Here is a 20,026-nt window from a genome sequence, read left to right as displayed (position 1 = left end):
GTATGTGAATGCATGTGCATGTGTATATATGTACCTACATATATAATATGCATCTGTCTCTGTGTCTCTTGTGAGTCTGTTTATTCGGGAGCATCTCCAAAATGATAAGAGCTTGTGCCACCAAATTTGGTATACACTTACCTCTTACCCTAACCTAAAGCAAGGGCAGGTTGTGGTTCTGCCTGGAAAATGGGAGGTGCCAGCAATAGGACTATTTCCCTACAATTTGTAGAGGGAGGGGTGGAGAGAGGAGATGTGTTACTGAGTGTGGCCACCGCGGGAAGCAAGCGGGCAGGGGAGAGCAGGGTAACCAGAGGGGGCAACTGCACCGACTGAGTCTGGCCAGCTGAGGATGGGGCTTTGCAATGGAGCAGGTAAGTGGCTCTTAAAGGGGGCTCCTGTGCCCTGGACCTCCCACCCCAGGCCTCCAGATTCCAGCCCTCTCAACCCTGTCTGAGATCCCCCCCCCGCCAGCCCTCTGCTCCATTTTGCCCATCCTAGGTCCTCCTGCTCCTAGCACTGTCTGAGCCCCCTACGCTCCCTGACCTCTCCGCCCCCAACTTTTTCTCCAACCTCAACCTCAGCCCCTTCCCCCAGGGGGCCCCACCAGTAGGGGTGGGGGCTGGAAACCATGGCACAGACCAACTCTTTCAGGTTTCTTCCCTTCATTTCTAATTGTTGTTTTTAGGTTTTGTAAAAGACTAACAAAACATGTAGCTGGTATCATGAATGTTCATGGGCACAGACCACTTCTTCAGAGGACCATCTGAAGAAGTAGACTGTGCCCACAAACGCTCATGATACCATCTACATGGTTTGTTAGTCTTTAAAGTGCTACCAGACTATTTGTTGTTTTTTAAGTTTATCCTGTACAGACTAACTAGGCTACCCACTGAAGCTTCTGTACAAGGAAAGATAATGGAGCAAATCACACAGGGATCAATTTGCAAACATTTAGAAGATAATGGGGTAAATAAAGAACACATCACATCAAACCAAGTTTATTGCTTCCTTTAACAGGATAAAAAGCCTTGTAGATAAGGGGAAAGTTGTAGATGTGGTATTTCTAGCCTTTAGTAAACTGTTTGATACAGACTTGCATGATTTTCTCATTAATAAACTAAGGAAATACACAAACTGTAAGGTTGGTACATAACTGGTTGGATAAGCATTCCAGATAGTAATTAATGGTTCACAGTTATACTACAAAACATAACAAGTGGGGTTCTGCAGGAATCTGTTCTGAGTCTGGCAGAATTTAATATCATCATCAATGATTTAGACAACGCAAAGTACGCTTATGAGTTTGCGGATGATACCAAACCGGAAGGAGTTGAAAGTACTTTAAAGGAGAGAATTGTAATTCAGAATGATCTGGACAAACTGGAGAAATGGTCTGAGGTAAGTAGGGTGAAATTCAATAAACACAAATGTAAATATCTCCACTTAGGAAAGGAACAATCTGTTAAGGTTCATCTGCACTTGCATCCTCAACTCGAAATAAGCAATTTGTCTACACGGTGCCAAATTTTAAAATAAAGTGCAATTCCGACAAGTTCCTTAACCCCCATAGAATAAGAGTTTCAGGGACATCACGGAATAGTGCACCCCTTGTTTTGAAATCTTTTTTGAAATAACTAGCACATTAAAAGACACAGAATAGCTATTTCCTGAAACTTCCGGTATCCCAAAATAGCTCTGCTGTCTAGACATAGCCTCTGTGACCACCTAGAAAAGATTTGTGCAGAACGAGGTCTAGGGGTCATAATGGATCACAAGGCAAATATGAGTCAACAGTGGAACACTGTTGCAAAACAAATATGCATCATCCTGGGATATTTTAGCAGAAGTGATATAAGTTTAGTCCCCTTACTAAAGGTGCCTCTGCTTATTTTCTGGGAAGACCCTATATGCTGCAATCTAGCCACACAGACTACAATTACCATGAGCCCTGGGGGAAAACAGGAAGGAAGTGACTTCTGTTTTGGAGATCTGGAGTCTCTCCACTTGTGTGGAGGAAGACTGAGCAGTCTGTGAACTCTTCCCTGTGTTTTTGGAGCACAAAGGGAGCCAGGCTGCTGTGGAGGTGTTTGATCCAGTTCAGGAGCTGTTATGTTGCAGTTACAGACTGGGACAGCAAGCCTTTGGAACTGGGATATATCAGGCTGCTTCCAATTGCCCTAGAAGGGAGGCCCTTTGGCTGTACTTGTGACTAGAAGCTACTCTGCATCCAGCACACAGAAGGAGGGTTTGTCTACACTACAAAGTTAATTCGAACTAACGGACATTAGTTCGAATTAATTTTGATAGGTGCTACACTAGCGCTCCGCTAATTCAAACTTAATTCGAACTAGCGGAGCGCTTAGTTCGAACTAGGTAAACCTCATTTTACGAGGATTAAGCCTAGTTCGAATTTACTAGTTCGAATTAAGGGCTGTGCAGCCCCTTAATTCGAACTAGTGGGAGGCTAGCCCTCCACAGGTTTCCCTGGTGGCCACTCTGGCCAACACCAGGGAAACTCTATTGCCCCGCTCCCGGCCCCGGACCTCTTAAAGTGGCACGGGCTGGCTACGGTGCCCATGCCAGGTGCAAGCCTGCCAGCACCCAGCCAGCAGACCCTGCACCTGTCACGCCTCGAGCCAGCCACCCGATGGCCCCCAGCCCACCCCCTCTTCCCGGGACCAGGCTGGCGGCTCCCGGGAGGTTGCCCGGGAACGCAAGAGGCGGGCATGCACCTGGTCTAGTGTGGACATCGTGGACCTCGTCCATGACCTCCACACTAGGCACAGGAAAGTGGCCGTCTAGGGCAGGAGAGCTGCCAGCCTGGCCACCCAGGAGCAGGTGTGCATGAAAATCAAGGGGGTCCACTGAGACCCCCGACCCTGAGCTTACAATGGCCGTCCTGGGTCAGACCAAAGGTCCATCTAGCCCAGTAGCCTGTCTGCCAACAGCGGCCAACCCTAGGGACCCTGGAGGGGATGGACCGAAGACAGTGACCAAGCCATTTGTCTCGTGCCATCCCTCTCCAGCCTTCCACAAACTTTGGGCAGGGACACCACTCCTACCCCCTGGCTAATACCACTCCATGAACCCAACCTCCATGACTTGCTCTCACTTATCTTTAAACTCTGTTCTAGTTCTAGCCTTCACAGCCTCCTGCAGCAAGGAGTTCCACAGGTTGACTCTTTGCTTTGTGAAGAACAACTTTCTGTTACTAGTTTGAAGCCTGCTACCCATTCCTTTCCTTTGGTGTCCTCTAGTCTTTCTATTATGGGAACTAATGAAGAACTTTTCTTGATGCATCCTCTCCACCCCACTCATGCTTTTATAGACCTCTATCCTGTCCCCCCTCTGTCTCCTCTTTTCAAAACTGAAAAGTCCCAGTCTCTTTAGCCTCTCTTCATATGGGACCTGTTCCCAACCCCTGATCATTGTAGTTGCCCTCCCCTCTCCCAGCCTCTCTCTTCCCCTCTCCCACCTCCTTTTCCCAGTCTCCCCCAGTTTTGTTCAATAAAGACAGATTCCATTTTGGAAGACATATTCTCTTTATTTTGTACATCAAGAAGAGGGGCTAGGGAAGGGTAAGTGGAAGGAGGTGAGGGAGGAATGGGGTACGCACCCCCGATGGGGAGGACTGGGCTGGCTCTGCGGGCTTTTGGGGTGGAAGCTCTCCCGCAGCCCCCCAATTTCCCCCTCTCTCCAGATGGCAGCCTGCGGCAAGTGCAGCCGGGCTGATGGCCGAGTGCTGTGATGTGCCCACTCCGGGCAATCCAAGCCAGGACTTCTTTGCAAGCGGGGCACCCCTGAGAACTGTCTGTCCGGGGTGGGGGTCGGGTCCCTTTAAGCACAGCCCTCGGCTAGCCTGAGGCAGCAGCTCCACGCTCTAAGTCCTCATCTGATGCCCTGCCGGCACTGCTTCCGGCCATATTTAACCCCGGTTCAGGGTCCACTTAATGTGGACATGCTAGTTCGAATTAGCAAAATGGTAATTCGAACTAGTTTTTTAGTCTGGATCCATTAGTTCGAATTAGCTTAGTTCAAATTAACTAATTCGAACTAAGTTAGTTCGAATTAGCGCTGTAGTGTAGACATACCCGGAGACTGTGAGTAACTGGGCATCTTTGGGGAAATGCTGCCTGGGACAGACCTCAGAGACACAGACTAATTCTGGGTTCAAAGAGAGACAGAGAGGCCAACCCAGTGAACCAGAGGTGCTGCATAGCTTGCACCCACTGTGACGGGCCAGCCCCGTCACCTGCGCTGTGTCCAGGCACGCGGGCAGCTCGCGTGGTGAGCGAAGAGCCGGGGGAGTGCTGGCTGCATTGCCGCGCATGCACCAGCACACCTGGGGGGAGGCACACCCGCGAGTGGGAAACAGCGGCGGAGGATGCTGAGGGGGGGCGGAGGTCCCAGGAGGGGCCGGTGGATCGCACCTCCCTATCCCCCCGAGCAAGAGGGGGCAACCTTAGGGCTGCGGTGGAGAGCTGAGCTGGGATTGACCAGACCCCAGGCCACGGAAGAGCAACCAGGCGACGTAGGACCACGGGAGGGACGCTCCGACCGAGGCGGTGTCAACGGACTGGTAAGAGCTGGACTGGAGAGAGCACCGGAGACTGGGACCTTTACTGGCCACAGGGGTTAAGTAGGAGGGTCCTGGTCATAGCGGGGCTCGACCCAGATATAAGAGAACCCTTCTACATCCTATAGGCCAAGAGAAAAAGGGTCAGGGGTAGCGGAGAGCCCCTCCGTGAACTGAACGCGGGCTCCCCTACCCCACAACCATACGGGGCTAAAGGGGAGGGGGTGGTTCGCCCCCTGACACCCACATACACCCTCCCTACAGAGAATCTCCATTACAGCTGCAGTTCTTCCAGCGCGCCCATTCAAGCAAGAGTCTGGGACTCTGAGTCTAGGGGTGTGCACATTCTAGGGTGGAATAAATATTGGCAGTGCAAATGGGAGTTAGATAAGTTCCTTTTACTTCTGTGTACTTTGTCAATTGATGTTATTCACTGTTAATTTGTTAAATCCTGTTTCTTTAAGTTAAGTAAAGGTTGTATATTCTAATGCAATCTATTAGAAGTATATTAGTTATGATTTGTAAATGTTGTTCTGAAGTTAGATCTAGTTTACTGTTGGAATAAGTTTATCCCTGGAGGTTCCCAAGTCACACCAGTAAGTGTGTTACAGGGCCAAACTGGTGGAGGCTTCACCATTATATGTTCTTTATGAGCAAGGGACAGCAGCAAGGGGGTGAATAGGGTTTCCCCAACTAAACGACATCACCACTGGGGTACTCAGGATCTCCTTTTATGCTAAAACCATCAGGCATCCAGGCACATCTGTGAGTGTGACCTGCTCCCAAGTAACCCAGGGAGGAAAGAGGAAGTTACATAAGCAAGACACAAGATGTAATTCTTCTGCTGTATTACATGTTGAATTGACCTCAGCTGAAGTATTGTGTCCAGTGTTTAGGAAATATGTGGACAAACTAGAAAAAGTAAAGAGAAGAGCGAAAAAAAGTTATAGAAAACATGACCCTCTAGAATTGGGTTTGTTTCTAGAATTGGGGTAATTAGCCATTAGAGAAAACATCAGCCTTAGGAGAACCTTTCTCTCATCTGATGAGCTTTTCTGAGACCTCTCCAGAGAGCCTGTAAGTAATGGTTACTATGACTATAAAAGTGGGGAGAGGGGAGAGAGTGTCCAAGCCACATGACTCTGGACTCCCTCGTGTAATGTCTTTATTTGTCCATAAATCATCTGGGAGCCAACATTTGAAACAAAGGGTTCCCACCCCGTTTGAATCTCTATATAGCAGGGAGCGAGCTCATAGATTCTCTTCGTTCACCGCAGAAGAGGGCTCCTGGAAAGACCCAAGGAACAAAGACAGACCTGCGGGCAGTGCTGGATCCGAGCTAACAGGATTTCTAGCCTTCGTAATGAACCCTAGAAAACACATATTCTAAAGTAAATGCCGCTTGTGCCTTGAGATTCTGGTATTATCAGTGAGGGTGAGATATTACTTATTCTCTCCTAATCTATCTAGTGTGTTAAGGCTAGTCTGTGCTTTTGTTTATTTGCTAGGCAAGCTGCTTTGACCGGTTTGCTATCTCTTGCCTCGGTAGTTCATAAATGTGTACTTTAACTTTAACCGGTGTGACACTAAGTGAACTCCCCGGGGAAATCTCTCAGCCAGGATACCAGAGACGAGCATGTTTTTTCTCCATGTTCAGGAAGAGTCAGATGGGGAAACAAATTCCTACTTGCTGGTGTTTGCACCAGGATAGGGCGATACATGGGTGGGGCCTTAGGCTGGGGAGCTGGTGGGGATCTGGACTGTCACTTCTCGATTGCTGGTCCATGCAGTGGCCAGTCAGAGAGCTACCATGTCACCACAGCTGAGCGTGTCCCTGCCCGTGTCAATGGGACTGGGAGCAGGGCTGCAGCTGGCCACAGCAGCCCAGCAGTCTAGATAAGGATCTGCTGACCCCAGAACCCTTTTTGTCAAACTTTGTAAGCCTCACTACCATGTGTTTTGTCTGGTTATTTAACCAATTGAAATTAATGCAAGGCTGGAAGCAGGATTATGTAAGTTAACCCCCCCGCCCCATTTACTTCACTTTCTCCTAGTAGCAACAGGAAACCCCCAAGTTGCAACTGCCCAAGTTGCACCTCCCCCCCCCCCCCCCCCCCCGGCACTTACAACTGGTTTTTTAAGTGCAGAAAGGGCTGAAACCCCCCAACTTATGTCCTCGGCACACATTTACGATGGTGCATGATGCCTATTGTAAATGAGGGCTTGAGTTATGACACCCCCGACTTGCGACAGTTCCCCAGAAACCAATTGTCATAAGTTGGTGGGAGCGCCTGTATTAAAAGTTGAAACGAATGGAAAACATAGTGCAAAGATTCTCCTCTTAGCTCCAAACATGTGAAGGAAGGGATCTGGTGAGGTTGTAACTGACAAGAGATCGTAACTGGGAAGGCTAAAACAGCACCGTGAAAATGATACTATCTGGTTGAAAAAGATAAGTGCTTGCTCAGGCATCCCCCATAATCAAAAGAATAGGAGGGCTTCTTCAATCCAAGAGAAAATTCAATGGAGAGAGGTGAGTTTGAGCAAAATATGCCTAGATAGGAATATTGAATGACACACAGATTTTGAGGGGAAGAACATAAAAACGGCCTTTCAAGGGCCATCTAGTCCAATGTCCTGTCTTCCTACAGTGGCCAATGCCAGGTGCCCTAGAGGGAATGAACAGAACAGGGAATCACAAACAGATCCACCCATTACCCAGTCTCATCCCTGACACACAGAGGGTAGGGACCCTGTCCTGCCCAATGAGGACAGCAATAGCCATTGATGGACGTCATTCCCATATACGTGTCTATTTCATTGACATTCTGTATATGCATGTTGTTTGTCAGAACATGAGATTTATTACTCATAAAAATATTAAAACAAACAATTAACTCTCTGTATGTGGGTGTGTTTTTCTGGGTTTCCATTTTTCTCGCATACTTTTAGGTTGCATCCATGTCAATGCACCATTTTCACTCCTGGTATGGAGATAACTTCCATGGGCACATCATAAGTTAGAGGCTGAAGAGATCAGATGGAAGGATTTATCAAGATGACTGTAGGGGAAAAGCAACTAAAAGGGATCAGATTCATTGGCCAGGTATCTTTGCTTTAAGAGCAAGGATCTGCTATTATTTCTTTAAACACATCTGTATTATATGCATCATACAATTTGGGGAAATAATCTCTCACTGAGAACAACCCCATGTGAGATCCTAGATACGAACACAGGTGGCTGTTCCAAGTCACTGTGTGTGTCATCATGTTCCCACTGCTAATTTTATCTTTCTCGGTCAAAGCAAATGCTTGTTCATCTACCCAAGCTAGGAATTTCACCTCCCGACTGCAGACTGGACGTACGCAAGGATGACATCTAAATAGCCCACTTTTTTAATATTTTTTTCTTTGTTTTTTCTTCTAGTTTTCTTATGATGGCCCTAATGTGATAAAGATGGCCCAGAGTTCTAGCTTAGAAGTCTTTGTTTTAAGTTCAAAAGAGCTTGTGGTAGTTAGATGGGACATTTCTAGTAATTCAATAGGAATCCATGCTATTGATTCACCATCTACTGAAAATTCTGCCACTTTGGGTACGTCTAGTCTCCAGGGTTTTGTCGACAGAAGTTTTGTCAACAGATACTGTCGACAAAGCTTCTGTCGACAAAGAGTGTCTAGACTACATCCAGTTCTGTCAACAAAGCAAGCCGCTTTGTCAACAAAACAGTGTGGACACAAAGGACAGTGTAGATGCAATAATGCCTTCTATCGACAGAACTCTGTCAACAAAAGGCGTTATTCCTCGTAGAATGAGGTTTACATACGTCGACAAAACTGCTGAGTTTTGTCAACATCATGTCGACATAACTCAAAGGCAGTGTGGACGCAGGTATAGTTTTGTTGAGAAAAGACCACTTTTGACGACAAAATCCTGTAGTCTAGACACACCCTTAGTGATATGAATCTTCCTCTGTGTATGGACAACTTGATTCTTCCAGTGGAGAGATGCACCAGTAAGAGGATACCTCCTTCAGGTTTCTGCCAGAGTAACTTTCAGCACAATTTGCACTCCATCAATATTTAATAATGTTCTATTTCTAGACAGGTATTATGGAGAAAGCAGAAGGAAGAAACCAAACACCTATCATGGAATTTATCCTCTTAGGGTTTGGGAACGGCCCTGAACTGCAGCCCCTCCTCTTCCTGCTGTTTCTAGTGATCTACATTGTGACAATGGGTGGGAACATCCTCATCGTTGTGCTAGTTGTGGCTGATCAGCACCTTCACACCCCCATGTATTTCTTCCTGGGGAACTTGTCTTTCTTGGATCTCTGTTACAGCTCCTCCATTCTGCCCAGGTTGCTGTCCAGTCTCCTGACGGGGGACGGAACCGTCTCTATTGAGAGCTGCCTTGTGCAATTATATTTGTTCGCTATTATGGCAGCTACAGAACTTTGGCTGCTTGCAGCCATGTCGTGCGATCGGTATGTAGCCATATGCCATCCCCTCCGCTACGCTGCCCTGATGAACGGCCGGGTGTGTGGCCAGCTCGTGGCAGGGTCCTGGATAAGTGGTTTTCTGTTCAGCATCACAGCACATAGTTTTGTGTTCCAAATAACATTCTGTGATTCTAAAGAAATTGACCATTTCTATTGTGATTTTTCACCCATGATAAAACTGTCCTGTAGCGATACCCGGACTCTGGAACTGGTGGCCTTTACTTTTGCTACCATAGGGACATTTGTGCCTTGTCTACTGACCCTGACATCCTACGTTTGTATCATCACCACCATCCTGAGAATCCCTTCCAGCACCGGGAGGCAAAAGGCCTTTTCCACCTGCTCCTCTCACCTCACTGTGGTGACAGTTTTGTATGGGACCCTGATTATTGTCTATGTGTTTCCAACAAACAACACTCCCAAGATCCTATACAAAATATCCTCTGTCTTCTACACAGTCCTGACTCCCATGATCAATCCTGTTGTCTACTGCCTGAGAAACAAAGAGGTCAAAAAGTCTCTGAGAAAAGCTATTCTCACGTTTGTTACTTTCAGAAATAGGCAAAGAATATGAAAGGCCAATTTTTAGCATATAGTAAATAGAAAGGAACTCATCTGGTTTCTTAGGCTTGGTCTACAGAGGAGTTTAGGTTGAATGTAGCTACATAACCTTGATTTTCTTAACCATGAGTCCACACAAGCAAGCTTGTTCCATCGACATTACAGGTCACTCAAGCCGACTTTGGTACTCGTGCTATTCATGGAGAAAATTTGAACTTGAATGGTCAAAGTCAGGGTTGTGTATACCCGACACTGAGAAAGTCCAGAACATGCAACTCTACTGGTTTCCAGGTGAACAGGAAAATCCCCAGGTCAGTTTGAATTTCAATTCCCATGTGGCCAGCATTGCAAGTAGACCTCAGCGCAGACAACACTCCTGAGCAGAACACATGGGCATGACCTTCATTAATTCAACTTCCTTGGGCGCCAGTTCCCAGAGATGCAAAATAGCACCATCATGGAGAGTCCAGCAGATCTTGGACCTCATTGGAGAAGCACATAGTGGGAGAGGGGAAGAGGAGAATGAGAAAAATGCCAGCTGGTGAGCAGCGAGAGCCAAGAACTTTTCGTGACTTTGGAGACAATCCCCTCTTCACATGACATCTCACAGCTGGGCGCTGAACCCTGGGAGGACACTTCTGGGGAACTCATAATTTTTTTCTTGCTACAAGAGGGTTAAGGCATTTGAGCGTGATGTGTTGTGTGTTCTCTGCCTGCACAGTATGGGAAGCCTGGAATGGCTTGTTAACTTGTCTGGAGATGGAACAGGAATCCTTCCTGCACATCCCGTCATGCTCTGAGATAGGAACTCTTGGTGATGCTGTATGACATTGTTTTATGGATACAAATATGTCTAACTTGAATATGCTTTGGACAAAATACTTCATGTCATTTTAATGCTGAAGTCTGCTGTGTCTGTATGTCGTAGTTTGGTGCATGTATCACTCTTGTATGGAAAGTTAGAAATATAGGGTAGGGAACGGTTTAGGGTTTTAAATACACAATTGAACGCCATCAAAGGTGTTTCCAATGCTGGGGTACCTCCATTTCCTAGTGGTCACCTGTAAATAACCTCCTTTGTCCTCTAAGTGTAAGCAGGGGTTGGCCTTGGGACAACATGGGAACACCCCAACTGGTAGAGTCTGAGCAGGGAATTTTCCACGGGAGAGAGAACAAGAAGTTCCTACCCACAGTGAAATCAATGAAACAATAGGAAACGAGCTGTCCCTTTGTCTTTGGCTGGCTGGACAAAACCAAGGAAATAACCAGAGACCAAAAGGGAGAAAAGGATGTTCCCTGGCTTGGGGTTTTAGCCGAAACTGCAATAGCTGTAGGGAAACGTTGCAATGAGCTTTAATGTGTCCACTGGCTGTGCACTTTCAGTTTATTATAAATTTGTCTTTCACTTCGCTCTGTCGTCACTTGCAAACACTTGAATCCTCCTGTTTGTACTTAATAAAATTATTTATTTTTACTATTGCCTGTAAATAATTGTTACTTGGGGGAGCAACCCGCGTGTGCATCCATCTTGCATTGTGATGGGGCTGAAGGGGGCTTGTCTGAGTGGTTTATTTGCAGTTCAGATCCCAGTTCAGGTCTGGTTGCCTGGATACTGGGTCTGAAACTGCATTTTCCTCAGACCTGAAGGCTGTGTCTAGACTGGCAAGTTTTTCCGGATGATTTTCCGGAAAAACTTGCCAGCTGTCTATACTGGCCACTTGAATTTCCGAAAAAGCACTGACGATCTCATGTAAAATCATCAGTGCTTTTCCGGAAAAACTATGCTGCTCCCATTCAGGCAAAAGTCTTTTTCCGAAAGACTTTTGCCCAAAAGGGCCAGTGTAGACAGCATACTACTGTTTTCCACAAAAAAGCCCCGATCGCAAAAATGGCAATCGGGGTTTTTTTTGCAGAAAACCACGTCTAGATTGGCCACGGACCCTTTTCCACAAAAAGTGCTTTGGCGGAAAAGCATCCTGCCAATCTAGACATGCTTTTCCGAAAATGCTTTTAACGGAATTCAGAAATTCATGCCAGTCTAGATGTAGCCGAAGTGTTTCAGTGTCTCTGTTGCTTTGGGGTAAGTGTATGTGAGCTCAGCTCGGTGCCTTGCCTGGGGGAGACCAGGAGACCAGGCCCAGTAGGACCGGGTGGTGAGAAACCCCTGAAAGCGAGGAGGCGAGTGGCAGTGACTTTGTCAGCACATTGGGAAGCAGCCCTAACGGGTCTTCTGTGATCACCCCCATCACCATCTCTGAGTCTTTTTACAAGGTTCTTGGGAGGTTCTCCTGGTTTATCTGTCCTTCCCATGCCAAGTGCAGTCAGTGGTCTGCTGTCCTTACAACACAAAGCGGTGTAACAGATTTCTGGCCACATTCAGTGAGCATCAGCTCCTGATCACTGTGTGGTTTACACAGCACTCTGGATGAAGGAGGAGAGGAAGCCAGTAGTTACGGCCTCTTGCAATCCCTCTTTCCCTCCCACCCTCACACCCACAGGCTTCCACGAGATGGGTAAGTAGCATGCTGCTGGGAAACAGGATGTGGCAGACAAGGAGGACGGATTTCTGGCCCCAGCCTCTGTTGGAGGCCCCTGAGGGCAGGAAGTTCCCATGCAGGGGGAGTGGCAGAAGGGGCAGAGGGGCTGAGAGAGTGCTAGGAGCCTGGCACTGTGGGCATGGGATGGGGGAGGAAAAGGGGATGAGGGCTGGAATGATCAGGGGGGGGGGGTTGGGAGGGCTAGGGAGCTCCACAGGAGGGTGTGGTGTGGGGGGTAAGGTGGGCTGGGACTTCGCCTAAGGGCCACTTACCTGCTCCATAATAGAGTCCTGGCCTCAGACGGACGTTCTCTTGCTGGTGCACATGCCCTCTCTGGTCACCCTGCAGTCCAGCTCTCCCCTGCCGGCTCGCTGCCCCCAGTGGCCACGCTCAGTATCACATCTCTTCTCTCTGCCCCTCCCTTTGCAAATTCTGGGGAACCAGTCTCATTGCGGGCACCTCTCATTTTGCAGGCGCAACCCCATCCTGACCGTGCTTTACGTTAGGAGAAGAGGAGGCTGCATTCCGAATTTGGTGGCCCTTAATCTACATCCCTCTGTTGGTTTCATCCTGGGGAGGCTAGGGGCAGGGGGCCAAGGAGAGAGCCTTTTGTATTTTCTGGGAGGGGTAAGGAGTGGGACTCATTTTGATCATGGTACTGGTCCCCCTACCTCCAGCCACCCAGGCCACCATCCCCACCTCAGACATTGACTCGAGCTAGGCTGCTGCCAGCCCCACCAGCCCTGGTCCTTCTTCCACTACCTCCTAGCAGGGCTCCCAGCCACCTGCCACCTGCCCCCTGCCATCTGGCTCCTACCCACCAGCTCCCGACCAGGGCTCTGTAGTATAGAGACATCCATTGTCCTGCCGAACCACCAAAGTTGCCGGACCAGAGAGGCCCGGTATAGTGAAATTAAGAGCGTTAGGTTTTAGCAAAATATGCCCATGAAAGGGTATTGAATTACTCTCAGATTTTGAAGGTAAAATCATAAAAGCTGCCTTACAAGACCCGTCTAGCCCAGTGTACCATCTTCCAACTGTGGCCAATTCCAAGTGCCCCAGAAGGAATGAACCAAACACAGAATCTTCAATTCTCCATCCCCTTTAATCCATTCTCATCCCTGACAAATAGATGCTAGGGATGCCATTCTTGCCCATCCCAGATAATAGCCATCCATGGAAGTATTTTTCAATGAATTTATCTATTTCACATCTTGTGTGTGTATTTTATTCTCGGTCTCAGAGGAATACCATGTTAGCTTGTAACAAGAACGAGTGGCCCTATAGCACCATAAAGACTTCCAAATATGCATGTGTACCATGAGCTTTTGTGGGCAAAGCTCGTTTCTTCAAATGAGCTTGAGTGGAAATGGCATTGTGGGCACACAAGCTCATCTGAAGCAGATGCAGCCATAGAAGGTTATCGATTCCAGGTTTCCATCAGTGTAACTGACAGCATGAACCACTTTCCACCAGTTTTTAACAATGTTCTATCTCTAGATACGTGCTATGGAGAGAGCAGAAAGAAGAAACCAAACACCCATTGTGGAATTTATCCTTCTGGGATTTGGAGAGGTCCCGGAACTGCAGCCTCTCCTCTTCCTGCTGTTTCTGGTCATCTATCTTGTGACAATGGGTGGAAACAACCTCATTCTTGCATTAGTTGTGTCCAGTCGACACCTTCACACCCCCATGTACTTCTTCCTGGGGAACTTGTCCTTCCTGGATCTCTGTTACAGCTCCTCCATCCTGCCCAGGCTTCTGACCAGTCTCCTGACTGGGGACAGAAACATCTCTGTTAAGGGCTGCCTGGTGCAATTGTATTGGTTCTCTATCATGGCAGCTACGGAATTTTGGCTGCTGACGGCCATGTCTTATGATCGGTATTTAGCAATATGCCGTCCCCTCCATTACGCTGCTCTGATGAATGGCAGGATTTGTGGCCAGTTAGTGGTGGTGTCTTGGATAAGCGGCTTTCTACTTGGCATCATAGCCAACAGCTTTGTGTTCCAATTAACATTCTGTGATTCTAAAGAAATCGACCATTTCTTTTGTGATTTCTCACCCATGATAAAACTGTCCTGCAGCAACACCCGGACTCTGGAACTAGTGACATATAGTGACTCTACCATAGGGGCACTTGTACCCTTGCTACTGACCCTGGCATCCTACATTTGTATCATCACCACCATCCTGAGAATCCCTTCCAGCACCGGGAGGCAAAAGGCCTTTTCCACCTGCTCCTCCCACCTCATTGTGGTGACAGTTTTATACGGGACCCTGATCGCTGTCTATGTGGTTCCCACAAACAACACTCCCAAGGTCCTACACAAAATGTTCTCGCTCTGCTACACAGTTCTGACTCCCATGATTAACCCCGTCATCTATTGCCTAAGAAACAAGGAGGTGAAAAAGTCTCTGAGAAATGCTATTTTGAAACTGGTTGCTTTTGGAAACAGGCATCAAATCTGAAAGGACAAATTTTAGCACATAGTAAAATAGAAATGAACAGATTTTTAGGCCTGGTGTACACTAGGAGTATGTCTACACTACATGGCTCTGTCGACAGAGCCATGTAGATTACCTTTGTAGACATAGGAAAATGAAGAGGCGATTTAAATAATCGCCACTTCATTTAAATTAAAATGGCTGCTGCACTGTGCCGATCAGCTGTTTGTCGGCACAGTGCAATAGTCTGGACGCTCCGCGGTCGACATCAAAGCCCTTTGTTGACCTCCCCGTTATGCCTCATGGGATGAGGTTTACCGGGGAGGTTGACAAAGGGCTTTGATGTTGACCGTGGAGCGTCCAGTCTATCGCGCTGAGCCGGCAAACCACTCATCGGCACAGCGCAACAGCCATTTTAATTTAAATAAAGCAGTGATTATTTAAATCGCGGCTTCATTTTCCTATGTCTACAAAGGTAATCTACATGGCTCCATGTAGTGTAAACATACCCTAGGGCTGTGTCTAGACTGGCAAGTTTTTCCGCAAAAACTTGCCAGCTGTCTACACTGGCCGCTTGAATTTCCACAAGAGCACTGACTTTGTAATGTACAAAATCAGTGCTTCTTGTGGAAATACTATGCTGCTCCCATTCGGGCAAAAGTTTTTGCACAAAAGGGCCAATGTAGACAGCTCAATTTTGTTTTGCGCAAAAGCGCATCTAGATTGGCACAGACGCTTTTCTGCAAAAAGTGCTTTTGTGGAAAAGCGTGCATGACAATCAAGACGCTCTTTTCTGCAAATGCTTTTTAAAAAAAACTTTTCCATTAAAAGCATTTGCAGAAAATCATGCCAGTCTAGACCTAGCCTAGGAGTTTAGGTAGACTTTAGCTTCATAAGATCGATTTTCTAAACCACTGGTTCCCAACTTTTTTATACCATGGACTGACAAACTCATTCAAAAGCTATTGGCATACCGGCACTAAAAATGTGTATATTCAGTATGGTAATTTTGAGAGGTCACATGTCGTTTTACATCGCATCTGTACACACATAATACATGTCATTGCAATGGTAGCCCCTGGCAAATAAGGCATATCAAAGGAAGGGAGACAAGATGGTTAAGAAGAATTAGAAAACCTGCTGCACATGTATATTTGAAAAAAACAATAAAATAGGTGCTAATATTTGTTAAAGTATATTCTCTTGCTCTAAACTTTGGTCTCAACGGTACCAGAATTAAACAGGTGGTAGTTAGCAGGTCTGACTGGGCTGATACATTCTACACCAGACTCAACACACAGCCCGTGGGCTACACGGAGTCCATGGCTTGTTTGTTTGCAGCCTGCAGTACGATTTGGGTTTACACGGGGCTCAACACGCGGCCCAGAGCTGGGATCCTTTGAACATGGCCTCCACTGGGAACACGCGCCTCAACAGCGAGTCAATATAATGGTCTTTTGTTGATATGCTCTTTAGTAGTTGAAGTCCTGGACTGTCATGTCATTGCTCATTAAAAGTGCTGTCATGTGGGTAGAAATTGGGTAACTATTGCATTGTATTAATATCAGAACTGATTTACATGGGGCCTGTGCCTTATGTAATCTTGCCTTAATCTTTGTATTTATGCCCAGCCATATGAAATTATATATTTGCATCTATTTGCATGTAGATGCAACCACACTTAAGTTGCGGCCCTCGGCATGTGCTGTGAATATCACTCTGGTCCCTGGGGCTTCCAAAGTTGAGTAACCCTCCTCTCCACATTCATATGCGTATGCACTTAATAATGAATAATAATAATGTGTGTGCACAAGCTGGAGACCAAGGGGACAGGAGAACGGGGTTGCAGTGACAGCTGCCCATCCCATGGTGCTCAGCTGTGCTGGCCAAGGCAGCCACTCAAAATGCCGGGCCAGGTAGCAGCCATTGGAGCTGGAACTAGGGCCCGGCTCCCATCACAGCACAACCAGCTACCAACTGCCCCAATCACACTGCTGCGGCGTAGGGAAGTAGGGGGGTAGAGAATTCCTTGGGAACCCCATTGGGTGGAGCTAAATAAAAGCTGGGGGTGTGGCCAGTCACAATCCACACATCGGTGGGTGGGAACTGCTGTTCTAAACCATGAGTTCCAGCCCACCAACATCCTTTATAAAATTGCCTTTATGGGCAGAGATATGCATCTAGCAAAGATGCTGTGGACAACATATCTCATGTAACCTACTGCCTGTAACGTCCCAGTCTGCTGCACCTGTATATGTTCCTCCTGGGCATGTATCACTCTTGTGTGGAAAGTTAGATACGCAGTACAGAATAGCTTTTGGTTTTAAATGTGCGATTGAAACCCATCAAAGGAGTTTCCAGTTCTTGGACACCTCCATATCTGGGGGATCACCTGTAAGCAGCCTGCTTTGTCCTTTGAGTCTCAGCGGGGGTTGGTCCAAAGAAGACATGTGACCAGGGAAATTCATGGAAGTCGGGAAAGAGAACAAGTTCCCAGCCGAAGGGGAATCTATAAAACAATGGGACTGAACCGTTGTTTCTAAACTAAACACCTTGGCTGGCCAGACACACCCAGGGAAATAGTGAGGGACCCTAGAGAGAAAAAGATCTTCCCTTGCTTGGGGGTCTGGCTGAAATAAAACCATTTGTAATAAGTTTGCAATAAGTTTTAGTGTGATAGACCTGGCTGTGCATTTTCTGTTATTTTAAATTTGTTATTCACCGTGCTCTGTTTTCTCTTGAAACCTATGAAATCCTCCTCTTTGTACTTAATAAAATCACTTGTATTTCCTATCCAGCCCCGTGTAAATAAGTGTTACCTGGGGGAGCCATCAGTGTGTACGTTCTCGCTTTCATTGTTAAAGAGGGCTTGCTGGAGTGGTTCATTTGGGGTTCTGATCCGAGTTGGGGGTTGGTTTCCTGGAAGCTGGGCCCGAACTGCATTTCCCCTGGACCTGAAGAGATTGCTCTTCGTCAAGGGGTCAGAGGTCTCAGCTCGGTGCCTCGGCTGCAGGAGACAGGGAGATCAACACTCCAGGAAGCACCTGCAAGAAGTCATCTGTAACTGCCCCTCCATCACACCCTTTGATTCTTAGAGGGAGAATGAAACAGTAACAGGACACGTGCAGATGGAAGGGGCAATTAATGATTTCTTTGTCCTGGCTTTCACCAAGAAGGGAGGCCGAGCATCAGCAATGACAGTTTAAATGGGGTAGGTTCAAATGCTCAAATAAGGGAAGGACAAGACAAAAGTTACTTAGACAAGTCACCAGGGCCTAAGAAATGCATCCTGCATTATGATTTTAGGGGTCATACTGGACCACAAGTTAAACACGAGTCAACAGTGCAACACTGTTGCAAAAAAAAGCAAACATGATTCAGGGAGGCATTAAAAGGACTGTGGTGAGTAAGACACAGGAAGTCATTCTTCCACTCCGCTCTGCACTGCTCTGATGAGGCCCCTACTGGAGTATTGTGTCCAGTTTGCGCACCACATTTCAAGAAAGATGTGGAGAAACTGAAGAAGGTCCAGAGAAGAGCAACAAAAATGATTAAAGGTCTAGAAGATATGAAGGAAGACTGAAATAATTGGGTTTGTTTAGTTTAGAAAAGAGAAGACTGAGAGGGGACATGGTAGCAAAAAGGGTGCTACAAGGAGGAAGGAGAAATATTGTTCTTCTTGGCCTCTGATGACAGAACAAGAAGCAATTGGTTTATATTGCAGCAAGGGAGATTTAGGTTGGACGTTAGGAAAAACTACCTAGCTGTCAGGGTGATGAAACACTGGAATAATTTGCCCAGGGTAAGTAAGACGGTGCTTGGTCCTGCCGTGAGGGCAGGGGACTGGATTCGATGACCTTTCAAGGTCCCTTCCAGTTCTAGCATTCTGTGATTCTACTCCAGGAGCTGATTGAGGAAATATCTGAGACATTAGTGATTATCTTTGAAAACTCAGGGAATTTGAGAGTGATTCCAGTTGACTTCAAATGGACAAATACAATGCCCATCCATAGAAAAGGGAAAGAATCACAATCCAAGGAATTCCAGACCAGTCACTTGAACTTCACTACAAGGAAAGAAAATGGAACAAATCCCTCAGAAATCTATTTGCAAACATCTACAAGCAAATAAGTTGATGAGTGCAGAACAAATCATGTCAAACCCATTTCATTGCTTTCTTTGAAGGGGTAACAAGCCTTGTGGGTAAGATGCAGATGTGGAATTTCTATCATTTCATTGAATCATAGAGTCATAGAGCTGGAAGAGACCTCAGGAGGTCATCAAGTCTAGCCCCCTGCCCAAAGATCTTAATGACTCCTGAGATCTCTTCGGGTACGTCTAGACTACCAGGATTTGTCGACAGAAGTTTTGTCGACAGTATCTGTCGACAAAACTTCTGTCAACAAAGAGCATCCAGACACATTGAGTTCTGTCGACAAAGCAAGCTGCTTTGTCGACAGAACCCTGTAGTCTAGACGCAACCCTACGGGCAATAACACCTTCTGTCGACAGAACTCTGTCGACAGAAGGTGTTATGCCTCGTAAAATGAGGTTTACCAGCGTCGACAAAACTGCTGACATAACGTCGACAGAACTCAGCGGTAGTGTAGACGCTGGTATAGTTTTGTCGACAAAAGTCCACTTTTGTCGACAAAACTCGGTAGTCTAGACACACCCTTCCAGACCTAGGATTCTATGATTCTGTGATCAGTTCTGACTACGCTAATTTTCTTTTGAATGAGACATTCCCTTTTTCTCTATTGGTTTGTCTTTAGGGTCAACAGTTCTCCTGTCTCCATTATTTTCCCTTTGAAATCAGTTGTCTTCCATGACTTGCCCTTTGAGGTTAGTACTAAGACTGTCCTAGTGCCATAGTTTTTCTTTTCTAAAAATAAATATTAACTTTCCCTGCACAATAATGTAAATTTTCACCAACATCTATGTTCAGGTATCTGGAGGAAAAATTACTAGCCAGGAGAGACATTACCAACAAGGAAATACACTAAGAATCACTGTAGGGTCTAGGTGGGTCGGCCAGATCCCAAAGCTCAGTTTCTGTGGAGGATTGGTCACTGCCAAGGATAGCAGAGAATGAGAAATGTAATGAAAAGATTATCATATTATTTCAGAAAATCTGAAGAATTAGGCTGAAGGTGCAGCTGGTTTGGAGAGGTTGTGACTGGCTGAATATGCTCTCCTTATTTGTGTTTGATTCTGCAGTTACGAATATCGACTCTATGTTACACCGTTGTCATGCCCACTGGGAAAGATGTTGTCAGTAGGATGTTGGGATGGGCCTAGATAGAAGGCTGGGTTGGGCCTATTAGCGGTAATTAGCCATTAGAGAAAACAACAAGCCTTAAGAGAACCTCAGCTCTCATCTCCTGAGAACTCTCCAGCGG

General features: G+C 46.7%; 2 protein-coding genes across 2 annotated transcripts; both read left to right on the top strand.

Annotated features, from left to right (window-relative positions):
* Positions 1-8,689: 8,689 nt before the first annotated feature.
* Positions 8,690-9,652, top strand: LOC142821285 (olfactory receptor 5AP2-like). Its single transcript, XM_075912132.1, has one exon. It carries the CDS (start codon positions 8,690-8,692, stop codon positions 9,650-9,652), a length of 963 nt encoding a protein of 320 aa, XP_075768247.1.
* A 4,033-nt stretch (positions 9,653-13,685) lies between these two features.
* On the top strand, positions 13,686-14,648 carry LOC142821284 (olfactory receptor 6C75-like). Its single transcript, XM_075912131.1, has one exon. It carries the CDS (start codon positions 13,686-13,688, stop codon positions 14,646-14,648), a length of 963 nt encoding a protein of 320 aa, XP_075768246.1.
* Positions 14,649-20,026: the final 5,378 nt, after the last annotated feature.

The sequence above is a fragment of the Pelodiscus sinensis genome, chromosome 30, assembly GCF_049634645.1.
Source record: "Pelodiscus sinensis isolate JC-2024 chromosome 30, ASM4963464v1, whole genome shotgun sequence".
Lineage (NCBI taxonomy): Eukaryota > Metazoa > Chordata > Testudines > Trionychidae > Pelodiscus > Pelodiscus sinensis.
Note: the sequence above shows the minus strand (reverse complement) of the source record. Positions and strands in the feature narration are given on the sequence as shown.

Excerpts from the sequence above, each read along its gene's own strand:
- LOC142821285 (XM_075912132.1), top strand. The coding sequence starts at position 8,690 with ATGGAGAAAGCAGAAGGAAGAAACCAAACACCTATCATGGAATTTATC.
- LOC142821284 (XM_075912131.1), top strand. The coding sequence starts at position 13,686 with ATGGAGAGAGCAGAAAGAAGAAACCAAACACCCATTGTGGAATTTATC.